At 37.0% G+C, this 13,387-nt stretch overlaps 1 protein-coding gene across 1 annotated transcript; it reads left to right on the top strand.

Moving 5' to 3' along the window:
• Positions 1–4,440: 4,440 nt before the first annotated feature.
• Positions 4,441–11,385, top strand: MS3_00009537 (uncharacterized protein). Its single transcript, XM_012937319.3, has 2 exons — positions 4,441–4,668; positions 7,298–11,385. The coding sequence occupies exon 2, from the start codon at positions 7,416–7,418 to the stop codon at positions 8,367–8,369; it is 954 nt and encodes a 317-aa protein (XP_012792773.1). The 5' UTR covers positions 4,441–4,668; positions 7,298–7,415; the 3' UTR covers positions 8,370–11,385.
• The last annotated feature ends 2,002 nt before the right edge of the window (positions 11,386–13,387 follow it).

Raw genomic sequence — 13,387 nt, 5'->3', positions numbered from 1 at the left:
ATCCTGTTGAAAAACACTATTTCTATAAGTACCACTTTACAAGCTTATCAGGCAGTTACAAGTCATGGACTATAGGTAAGGCATCCATACAGTGCTTTAATTAGCCATAGTATAAAGTATAGTTTGCCAATTAGAGCATAAGCATTAAGAAGGGATATTGTAGGATAGTTGTTTGTTAAAGCAGGAGGAAAAGTATAGAAGTATATGAATTGTAGATAAGGAAACGAGTGGAGAAATAATAATTATCGCTGGTCAACATAGTGTACAGAAGAGTAAGAAGCTAATAAAAAATAGACAGGAATGTACTCACACTAACTTGGTTCTGATATTATTTTGTGTTGTCCTAACCAGTCGATGGGTAACAGGCTCCATAGATGCAAGACCACTGGTAGTAGGCAGTCGATTGTGCGGTTCTCTTGATTTTTTAGGGTGGTAATGAATGTCCCTTAGCGACCGAGTTTAGTTTAACAGTATCGATAGGTCCAGTGAGTTACCTGTCTAATTCAAGTGAAGAAATAGGGTGGAAAAAGTAGCTGATACAACTGCAAAGTAGGAAAAATAAGGCAAACTGAACTCGAAGTCCATTTTGGTCTAGACATGGAGAGAGCCTATGATGTCTGAGTGGGGCGCAGCTGTGTTCGTACGTGCAAGATCAGTGCAAGTGAGGGCTTGATGAAGCAGTTTTACAAACGTATGTAATTCATATGCCATGTGAATTTCTGAGGGAAGACTGTTCCATATTATTGCATATTTGGTGAGGAAGAAGTTTTCTCGAGTTTTTGATTTGTATTTCTCAACTTTGGTGGTAGATACTTTGTTTCGAAGTTCGTATTCATGTGAATCTCGTGAAAGAATTGTCTCACATGTTGAATAAGTAAGGTTTTTGAGTAGTTTGAAGTAGAGAATCAAATTAGACCTAAGCCTTCTCTCCCAAAGGGGTGCTATTCCTAAGATTTGGCATCGGGACCTGTAGTTAATGAGTGAGTCAGTCTTAAGTACTTTGCGGGTGAAGTCTCGTCGTATTCCTTCCACCTTAATATATCAAATAGGCGTAGGTTGAAAAGTAAGAACGAGCAGTATTCAACGATTGGTCTTACACAGACTTTATAAAGAAGGATTTTAGATTCGTCTTAATAAAATTTACGGAGAATGAAGCCAAGCAATTTCCGCATTTTAGATGCTGTGGCTGAGATATGTTCAGAGAAATTAAGACTGTCTGATTAATTTACCCCTAGGTCAGTTACTGATGCCAGTTTGGACAGTGTGTGGTTGTTAAGTGTTAGTTTTATTTTAAGAGACGTGTCTCCTATACATAACCAGCCGCATTCCTCTGTGTTGAGCTCTAACCTCCAGCGTTTGCACTAGTCGTCTACCATGTTGATTTCATATTGGATTGTTTGCATAGTACTACGTACATCGCAAATGTCAGTTTTATAGACGACTTTTAAGTAATCGGCACAGAGGTAGGTCTTACCTGTGCTAAAGCACTTGCATATATTGTTGATGTAGATTATAAAGAGCATTGAAATTAAGAAACTACCCTGCACAACACCACTGGATATTGGTCGAGGTGTAGATGTGTACAGTTAATCTTGGTTATTTGGTACCTGTTCGTAAGAATATACTTGATCCATTGCAAAAGAGGATTTATAATTCCAACTGACTTAAGCCTGTTGATTAGGAGGTTATTAGGTACTTTATCAAAGGCTTTCTTAATATAGACGTATAGTATAACAACTAGTTTCTTCTGGTCACGTATACGAGTAATCTCGTTAAAGAAGACTATCATACATGTACTGTACGACCTTGTTCTAATGAAGCCGTGCTGTGGATAACGACTTCATCGTAATACGAAATGCTTCAGCACAATGTAGTCATGGCCATACTAGGGTTCAAACCAAGAACCTTCAGGTCTCGTAGCATCCATTAATCTTCCTACCACTATTTTACAATTTCAAATGTGCAATATAGTCATAAACATCCATTATCATTAGTAATCACTGATTCACTCCTTACATATTTGAACTCTGTAATCATCAAATGAACAACTGTATAGTCTTTGTTTATTCTAATATTATATTGAATGGGATTAGGTGAAAATATTATATTTGACTTAGAGACCCATGAAAATCAACTGAATCAATACTATACACCATATCAAAAACGCGATAAAATCATTCAAAATGAAATGTACGCCATATTTTTTTATGTATTCTGTCTTTTATAGTCGAGTTACTAGAATGTTCACCTTTATTTTTCAGTAAAATATCCAGTGTATATATGATCATACAATTTTAGTCAATTTTTTCTCTAAAAATCAATCTACGCGTTGTGAACGATATATTGTTTAAAAAATCCATAAATGGAACTTAATCCTGATTGCTTATTTATTGACATATATGATTTAACTTTCCGTGAATTGGTCTCAAGTTATTAGAAAACTTGTATTAACTTAGTTTCGTTAATAAATCACCTTTTTAAACGTTATTATATAAATCTCAATGGTATTTACAATCAGAAGGCAATAAGAAGCGGCGACTGCAGTTTGCTGTTGGATAGCTTGGATAAAAAAGCTACAATCACGTCGAGCAAATTTGAAGCAGAGAGGCGAATGTGTGTGTGTGTGTATGTGCGAATACAGAGGTGAATTTATAGTTACATCGAATAAGGGCGCATCTAGGTATGGTAAAAGCTATAATGGGATTCGAGTAAATATATGCACAGGAAAGAGAATGATTCAACGAGCGATATTTAGGCTGTCAACATTTAAGTTAGAGAGAGATATGTCCATAGGCTGTCATGTGATCAAGAGTACACATTTGTACAGACAAGATAGTGATCATAATAGCACAAATAAATAAACGAATTGTAACTGCTAGAATAGCATTATCTGTTAAGTTATTAAGACGACTTAAAAAATTAACCGTAATCGGGATCGATTTTACGAGAGCAGCCGTACAGCCTACCTCCAAGACTGTCCAACCGGTCAGCAAAGAGCACAGGAATCTGAGACGCACTTCAAACACGAAAAAATAGGTTCCTCAATCTGAACGTACCCGAAAACCCGGTAAAATAATCATGGTTTGAGATTATTCTCTCATAATCATGAACCTTAAAGACAGCCCTGACCTTCCCCTCAGCCTGCAATACAGAATGATAGGATGCTCTGGGAAGAGTTGAACAAGATGCCAGAACTTCTCAAAATGGAGCCTTTGACGGCTTGGTCGGGGAGAGGACTTTATGCATTAACATCACCTAAGACTACTTCGTGCAACGCTCATTAACGCCACCGACTTAGAGGATGAAACCAGATGGCAATGTAAGAATCCTGCTTGCTATACCGTCTACTGAGTGCAACCTCATCTGGAACATTACTAAGGTATCTCACAGAAAGTTTTTCTGTAGAAGATGTACCAGAAAAGACGAACCCTAAACACACAAAATCTGATATTCGGGAATGGAAATTCATCAAGCAGTCTTTGGAGCTCAAAAACACTTTGAATCGACAAGTGGTGAGACTAGCCAAGAAGGATGGGGATTCTAGACCTTGGCTGATAAAAATAACCTTCCCATCGTCCAATATGGCGGCTTCAACTTAGTAGTTTGTGCTAACAGGCGCCGGTTGCCAACTGGATGCCCATTGGGATTTATTACCACACACGGTCTTATGCGCTTCAAATCAGTCTGTTTCACCAACGGTCCCCAAAACCTACAAACAACCTATAGTCATCAAGAATAGCACTCGTCGTTTGCTAGGCCGCAAAAGGTACAGCTGGGCCTTATACAAACGAACTGGTAACAACGGCGCATACATGCAATACGAACAAATGAGAAAAATATGTACGAAGGCGATAATAGAAGACAGGTTTTAGTACCAGATAAAGCTTATCGATAAATTTGTTTCCAATCCGAAAACCTTATTTTGTTGTGCAGCCTCTCTTCGACAAGCCAAAATTGGAGTTTCCCATGTGCTAGATCCTAATGGTTCAACCGACAGCGACGGTGAAGCCGCTAACATTCTGGCTGAACAGTGCTCCCGGGCATTTCAACTGACCCACACTGACTATATTGATGAAAGGTTCATCTGCAACTCAGGAGGACTTTCAAAGGTGAACCTGATCACTGATTTGGTGTACCGGTTACCGCAGGGCCTAAAAAATGACGCTGCTCCTGGCCTGAATACGGTCCATTCTGATATACTGGTAGGAGCAGCCCTAATCTTGGCAACACCGCTTATCGTGCTGTTCTCACATTCGCAGAACTGAGACACATTACCGGCAATTTGGAAGCTGTACAACATCACACCAATTTTCAATGGAGGTCGACGCAACGAACCTTCGAGCCACCGACCAGTAGCACTTCTCTCTATGCCTTCAAAAATCATGGAGTCCCTGATATGCGATTGTATACACGACTATTTATCATCCATAAACTTCTTTTCACTCCATTTTATGCGGTGTTTTTAATCATTTTGCTTAAAATTTATAGCAACTTGATGCTCTGGTCGTAAATCTGATACTCTATGTTACGAATTACCCTATTTCCTGGTGCAATTTTTATATTTCCTTGATTTGTTTTACAGTTACTTGCTGTAGATAGATTGAAAATTGAAGTTCGCCATCAATACTTAAAGTCTATAGGCTCGGGATTTGCATTTGGCGTAACCTTGTAGGTAACTGTCTGTTTGATATCGTAGTTATTTCTGTGTTTCACTAATACTAAACTGTTAACTCTATTTTCAAGGGCTTGCGTTTTTTATTGGTTGACAAATATTAACGGTTTCTTGTTTTCATTATTCGCTGGAAATCTCGGTAATATTGAGCACTGAAATTTGCATAACGAAATGAACTTGGGTTGATGAATCAGTAGGAAATTTCTTTTCTATAAGACAACTTCATGTGCCTTTTTATGCACTGTTTGCGGTCTCTAGCCATAATTACTTTCTGACAACTCCCTCAATTATTTCTCAATAGTGATTATTCGTTAGAAAATGGGATTTTAAAACGTTTGTCAATAATGAAGTAACTTTTGTATTGGTCAGAACAACCCAATAAATTCGAGGTGAGCCTGACTGTGACGCCCGGCCGTTTTTTTAGTTAAATTGTCTCAAGAGGTCGCAAGTTGCATTTGCCAAATCGAGTATCGTTCAACTCGAGTAAGAATATGTCCACCGGATTTTGTTTTTCCCCTCTTTTCGATTAGTCTCTACCTGCAGATTCTTGGGTTGTCAGGCAATTACTGTCCACACCTAGGTACTTTGGTCTCATTGCTATCCCACTGTCATCAATTTTAGGATATGACAGTCAATTATTTTGAATCAGCATACTTCTTATAACTACTGGCAGATAAGTCAAATACACCGTAAAAATCTTTTTTAACTGTTTATTTGGGGGTAGAGTTTGCCATACAATCCTAAGTTCTTAAAGTTCAACAAGCGTTTGTCGTGGATACGGAGGATCCACCTAGGAGAGTTGAAAAACCCTGATTCCAAGCCAATGGTGCACATGGACTACAAGATCCTGAGAGAAAAAGAGGCGTATGAACCCATTGTTGGTCACCTGATATCATGAGACTGCATCTCCTTACGTTGCTAAAGTGCCTTGTGGAATAGGCCTTTAGTTCAAAGGCTCGTGGTGTAGCCCCCCAAGAAAACCACCTGCTTCGGTCTGTGCACCCAGGCATTATCCTAGAGCTCATATAAATCTAATGGTTTATGTGGCGCGTATCTATTTGGTGCCTCCTTGTACCGACGTTTGTGTTTTAATAAGTACATAATAACTTGTTGGTTGTCACGGGAAAATAAATCAAAATTTTTCCAATTAATGCGGTTCGCCGCAGCGCTACAAATATTGAATTGTAGGCTCAGAAGATCCAATCCAGCGTTCATCCTAGGTTCGTATTCAGGACCAGTGTTCCAGCTAAAGTTTTTCTAAAAACCAGGTTGGATAGAATTTATAACTTTAAGTTTCTAACAAAAGGAATTCGGTTTAATAGAGTACAAAATATGCACCAGGGTGAATAAAATGACAACACTGAGAAGTCTATATCAGGAAAAACCGTATGATAGCTACATAAATGAACAAAAGTAGTGTTGTCTAAAGATACAGTTTAGTTAAAGACTGTCGAAGTAGACTTTGAAGTTGATTGTACTGGACTATTGGGGAGGGGCGGTAAGGTTATTGTTTCAGTCGGTGATTTTCATAAATTTAAATCTCATTTTTAATTTCAAGGTGGACCTTTTATTTTCAAATGCAACTCTTGCCTTTAAAAAGAATGGTAGAAAATCCTACTTCATAATCGTCTTACCAATTTTATCTTGTGCTAATGTGATACGAAAACCTGTGTTGACGCACATTTATCTACGACTCTGTTGATTATGACTGACTAGCAAACCAGGATCACCACTAGCTCATACTCTGGAACATTCCTTATAACGGTTAAACCCACTAAGTTGAATGAGCATTAGAACCCCATCTATGGGGTCTTGGTGAACCAATACAGTTATCTTTTATTCCACTGCCCCTTGCCGTAACTTGACCGCCCCCACTTTTTCCGCCCATTGCTAGTACAAAAAATAATGTGTAGCGTGGGATTCTGTGGAACATCTGTGAAACCTATTCGTTATTTTTTTCATGGTTGTCATTACAGATAGTTTATGAATAAATGGTTAATTATCTTTAGAAACATCCTCCGGTATTTTTTGCTTCATTTGTTCTCTGAGTAAATCTTATTTCGTACACGCCTAATTCCTTCCACTAATGCACCTAAAATATTTTTACTTTACAAACAACATGGCTAGGGAATTTTTCGCGAAGTTTTTAGGGATTCAATTACATGGAATCTAGTAGTTGTGAATCATTACAATCGATAAGGTTTGAGGAGTACTTGATTTTAGTGAGTGAGAAGAGTGTTTCGATATTGTTACTTTCATATTGATGCTTTGTGGATGATAACATGGGGCTCATTGAGTCATTGTAAACATTTCAAAATTAAGATAATCAAAACACCATACAAGTCAACATACATTTGTGTCACTGTAGTTTTAGTGCAGTGATTTCTTCTATTACCTGCCATTCGTCTTTATTTGTAACTGTTGTTTGCAAACGGATGATGCTAATAAGTATTCAAACTCATATTTCACATTAATCCAACGGTTTCCTAAGCCGTTTAGGAGTTTTATTTTTTTCAGTGAGACTGGATTTAAATTCTAAGTTCAAGCTACTACTTAGTTGTTTAATGAATAACGTTTTAAACCCATGTGTATGTTACTGACTACTTTTCTTGTTTTTTTTTGTAGATTTTTTTTAAACAAATGCTCGTGTATACTACCTTTATTTGATTGACTACCTCGTTCCACATCAGTTTTATTGTCAATATTTTCACCATTTAGAAGTCTCCCACTCTAAAACACATAAATGTTTAGTCGCGTACCTTTAGCTGATGATTTTAACCATCTCGCACTTTGTGCTCGTGCAACTTTATCTCACCAGGCTGAAAAAAAGATTCACTCAATTCTGAATTGTGGACAACTTTCATTCAGGAGTAATTTGGGTAACTCTAAGGATGAAATTATGCATATACAGCAAATTGTTACCAGTAATAATGGAAATATTAATCCTAGTATAATACCTACTAATAGTGGAAATAATACCATTACTGCTACTACTACTACTTCCAACAATAATGTCCAATCAAATCGATGTGTAACTGTACGTCATTCAACTAATTCTAATGAACGTGTAAAACGACATCATTGTACAGATTGTTCAAAATCGTTTCATCGTGCCAGTGATCTAGTTAAACATCGTCGTACTCATACAGGTGAAAAACCATTTGCTTGTATGCAATGTGGTCGAGCGTTTGCCGATTCAAGTAGTTTATCTGCGCATAAACGAATACACACTGGAGAACGTCCATATCATTGTTGTGATTGTGGCAAAAGTTTTTCCGTATCAAGTAGTCTGGTAAAACATAGACGAATACATACCGGTGAAAGACCGTATCGTTGTGAATTTTGCGGCAGATCATTTTCCGATAACAGTAGTTATAGCGCACATAAAAAACGTAGTCAGCGGTGTACACCTATTACCAGTAGTAATAACAACAATACATTTAGTCTTGTTGGTAATGTAGGAGATTGTGAAAAAACAAAGTGTGAGGGTTGTGCTTTTCTCGATCCACATACACAAGCAGTTATACATCCTGCAGCGGCGGCAGCAGCTGCCGCTGTATCTGTTGAACACTTTTTAACGAATTCAAATATTGGTATGTCTAAAATAAATGGTGGTGAATTTTGTCCAACTTCTTTAAATTTAACATTTCCTAATCCACCAAATACAAATACTATGCCAGCTACAGCATTAACATGAATTACATTGAAAATTGTTGCATTTGACATAATAATGTATAAATATGATTTTAGTAGTACATATTTAATGTTTACTTTTACCTTACTGAACCTATTAGAAATGGACACTGTTTTAATTCACTACGACAATCATTTGTGTTTTAAATTTCCAGTAATATCAACGTATAAGTATTACCAGAACTAATACATTTGCTCATTTTTTCGCGATACACTCATTTCATTTTTCGTAATTTACTCATCCTTTCAAACTGTGTCCACATGTTTTTGCTCTTTGTGGGAAATTATAAAAACATTATTGTGTGAGTGATGAATATGTTGTTTGAACAAATAAGCATGTGTATTTGCAAGTTGGTTTTCATGTCACTTTCATTATTTATTAGAATATTATTACAGTTTTTCTTTGTTACGATTGTACATCACCAAACATTATTCTGGTGTGTATACATCCTATTGTGTTTCTGATTTTTGATTTCTACAAGTTCTTATGCATAAATATTTATATGTTGCATAAGTATTATTTCAAATATCACTTATTGTTTTATCAGTTAATCGTTGGTTTTGTTCGAATTAACTTGTTATCTAATTCGCATCTCTTCGTGGTGGGATATACTTTGATAGACTAATATTCCTGTGGAATTTTCAGTAGCAACAGTATTTAGTTGAACTGTCAGATTCTTCTTAGTCATTATAATGACTGCAATTACCTGTTTCAGTATTCATCATATCTTTGTGTCTGATATGTCGAAAAAATAATACAGTTCTCTTTTCATTCGCTACGATAGTTCTACAAAATTACAGTGGGATAATCACAGGTATAAAATATATTGAGTGTGATTATCCAGTTAGAAGTCTCAAGTATATACAATACGACTTTTATTTGCTTCTACCGTTTAGTGCTAATTATGACCATAAACTACTGACTAATATCATACATAGTAAAAATTTAGTCATGACTTGACGCTTGAAAGTAATGCAAGAAGGCACGGGTTTATATTTGTCTTAGACCGGAGTTTCCGATATAGAGACAGACGAGCTGAAGCTTCAAATTTGTGTCGAGTTTAAGTAAGCGAAAAATGTACCAGTTGTTTGGTCTTATATTTAATGTACTTTGCTGAAAAATTACGCTACCTATATGTTTGACTATTCGCTCTATCGAATACAATAAATAGTAGTTAATAGAATTCGACCACTGCTCAAGCATAGACAACATAAGATTTCTAACAACTTATTTACATATTAGGGTGTTTGCATCTCAATCCTAAAAATGGTGGACGGGAATGGCATAATGAGCTCATTGGTAAGATCTCTAATTGATTTCTACACTGCTTATCTACTCTGACCATCGAACATAATCTGATTCTTATATTGTTTCGCTAAGGTGATTTTTAGAGTAAAACTGCGCCATAGATAAATAAATACTTGCCAGTGTTTCAAAATAAACATGAATGAAAATATCATTTTTCAGAAGTGATGTCGTGCACTCTAGATAACCTGCTTATTTCAGATCCATTTACAAGCTTTATTTGATAAAATTTGTTCAGATTATATTGGTCGACTAACTCTACTGTCTTAAAACATTTGCCTTTATGGAACAGCTGAATATTCTGGAAACCAGTGGTAAATATTTACGGTTCTAGAACTCGTTCGTTTCACACTTATGTACGTATAACTGGGCACATAAAAATGGGTATATGGACTGATTTTTCAGGGGTTGACTTATCAGAAGATTCATTTGTTAACCGAAAATACGCAGGAGATATGGATTTGCTTGGTAAATACGCTGACAAAATACAGTCTTCTGACCACCACAATTCATGTATGTTTTCAATGTGATTCTTCGAAGTGTGAAATGTCGCTTCAGGATTGGATTGCGTTGGCTCCTGAATCGATGATGAGTGAATTGTCTGGACTCACTGACTGCTGCACATATCTTGGAAGTCTCACCATTCATGATGGTTTAGTGTCTGACGATATCTTGGTACAGATTCAGGATGCTTGACTGGCTTTTGTCAAATTAAGTCACTTGTGGCGTAGGAGAAATATCTGTCTGTAAACTAAAGGACGAGTTTACTACTCAGTAGTCCTACTTTATGGATGTGAAACGTGTCTATTAAGAGTAGAGGACATTGGTAGGCTACCGGTATTTGATCATAAGTATCTTCGAAGCATTGCCCGTGTATTTCTGGATCACTAGGTAAGCAATTACTGGGATAAGAACAAAGTATTAGGTAAGAATGGCAAACCGATTGATGAAGTAGTAAATCTTCATCAACTGAGGTGGTTGGAAAGTGTCATACGTATGCGCAATCACGACTTACCTCGACGGGTGATAACTAGTGTGGGAATTAAGTAGAAGAAACTTGGGTGCGGCCAAATCAAAACTAGGTATCGGTCCATTAATTCATTGACAAGTGAATCACTGTTGTGAGGTAGTAACTCACGGAAGACAATGGTGGATGTGTCGCTCAATTTCGTGAATTATTTGAAGTTAGATATTAACACCGTTGGATGTCGGATCAATAGTCTAGAGGTTAAGCGTATGTACGCGAGATTCAAAGGTCCAGGATTCGAGTCCCGCGTGCAGGGCCATGGATGAGCACTGTTGAGGAGTATTTCTTCGAACTCTTGTCTGTCTGTTAAACAATGAGTTACTTCCTGCCCAGTTTGCACTCTACATCACTGATTTTATCCTCTGATGCATTTGAAACACATTGTTCGTGAACTTTTCATATTCTGAGTCTTAGTCACCAAGTAATTTGAGATTAAGCAATTCTGTGAGTCAGATTTAGTTAAGATACCTTAATAACCTAAGTTCATTCTTCTGTTTCAATAAATTTTGACTAGATCACTGAAGAATTATTTAATCCAGGTATCGCAGCTAAAAGTCACCGTGATCTATTCTTAATCGAAGAAAATTTATTTTAAAGAATACTAAATTTCTTTCATTAAACTGCAGTATCGACTACTTTACAACTTGATAGGGAAGACGCTGACAAAATGCAGTCTTTTGGTAGCACTAAGCAACAGTACCAGAATGTTTGGAATGCGCTTCTCTCCCTCTAAATGCAAGTTGTTGCTTCAGGACTGGCCTGCGTCAACACCTGAACTAAGGATAGGGAGTGAAGTAGTCGAACGCGTTGACAACTTCACTTATCTTGGAAGTCTGATCAGCCCTAATGGGTTGGTATCTGACGAAATCTCAGCACGGATTCGAAAAGCTCGCTTGGCTTTTGTCAACTTACGTCAGCTATGGCGAAGGCGAGATATCCGTCTATCAATAAAAGGACGGGTATACTGCGCGGCAGTCCGTTCTGTTTTACTTTACGGCAGCGAAACATGGCCACTAAGAGTAGAAGACACTCGTAAGCTACTTGTATTTGACCATGGATGCCTTAGAAATATTGCTGGGATCACCGGGTAAGTAATAGTGAGGTTAGACGCAGGGTATTAGGGAATGATGGTAAATCAGTTGATGAGGTTATGAATCTTCATCGACTGAGATGGTTGGGCCACGTGTTGAGTGTGCCTGAACACCGATTACCACGACGTGCAATGCTAACCGGTGTTCGGGATGGTTGGAAGAAAGTTAGGGGCGGTCAAACCAAAACGTGGCATCAGTGCTTGAAGACACTAACCTCTAGTCTGAGCCATGTTGGTAGATGCAGACTACTTGGTTGGGGTCCGCGTGACTTTCGTAACCAATGGTCGGAGACTCTTGGTGACATGGCTCAGAATCGATCACAATGGCGTCGGTGTATACACTCCCTGTCTTCCCTTAAACTAAGAGATTAAAATCACTTCATATCTTTCTTTCTACGAACCAATTCTTTCTTCTTGTACTATATGCAATCTTTCTCTTATATATTACCACCTTTGACCTAACCACTGCTATGAATCCGGTGTTCATCTTGTGCTGATGCGGTATGGCAACCTGGACCGATGCACATATGTGCCTGGTCCTACGTTGTAGCTGACTGACTGACTGATAGGGAAAAATTAATACAAATAACATTTCTAATATTAAGTATTTCACTTAACGGTAGGTAACAGTGTTAAGAACCCTTCACTCATCTTAATTAGCTAATCACTTCACTAGTTACAATCATATAATAACAGAATATGTACAATGTTTATTGATTCAAATTACTGAGATTTCTATAAACCAATATAAAGCGAAATTCAATCAAAAGAGGAAAGTTACAAGATGAACATCGGACAGAATACAAGGGGATACGAAAAAAAGTGTGTGAAAGAGCAAGAAGCTTAAAATTTAGATAAATGACAACTGATTTTATATACGTCATTTTGCTAGATTTTTAACTTTGTTATCGCAAAAAAAACAGCCGCTAATCTGGATATGATTTTGCGTATATCAATCAGTAGATCTGTACTTTTTAACACATTAGAGGCAGAGACGTATATTCAGTGAATTCACAGAATTGTTACCATATACGAGTCATTTTTACACAATATATAATTCCTTTTCAAAAATAATATGAACGTAGAGTGACTAATATTTCATATAATTTAACTATGAAAATTTTACTACATAAACTTTATTATCTTTAAGAAAGCACGAACAAAGAATTCAGCAGAATAACATAGATTCATTTCGTTAGGGTTTCGTATCAGCAGCTTGTAACCGATAGTATTTTAAAATAATAAAAAAATATATTGATTACATCGGAATTGCTTAGATGTATATATGTACATATCATTATTGTTATAATGGGCGGTATCCGAGATCTAATATTGATACACAATGTCCCAATCTCCCAAGTTTTGGGAAATTTGGTGAAATCCCCAAAGCCAAATGACCTTCACCAAAAATCAAGGGAAATTTTGGGGTTTTGGTGTCATTTTCCCCAAAATTGGGCATTGGGATGCTACACGCTAACCTCCCACTTGACTACTTGAGCGAGAACATAATATCGAACGAGAAGATATATTTGTTTATCGAATAATTTGCACAAATACTCATTTATATACATTCATATCTACCCTTTAGAAAACGAATCC

This window comes from Schistosoma haematobium, chromosome 7 (genome assembly GCF_000699445.3).
Source record: "Schistosoma haematobium chromosome 7, whole genome shotgun sequence".
Lineage (NCBI taxonomy): Eukaryota > Metazoa > Platyhelminthes > Trematoda > Strigeidida > Schistosomatidae > Schistosoma > Schistosoma haematobium.
This window is presented reverse-complemented; position numbering and strand designations above follow the sequence as displayed.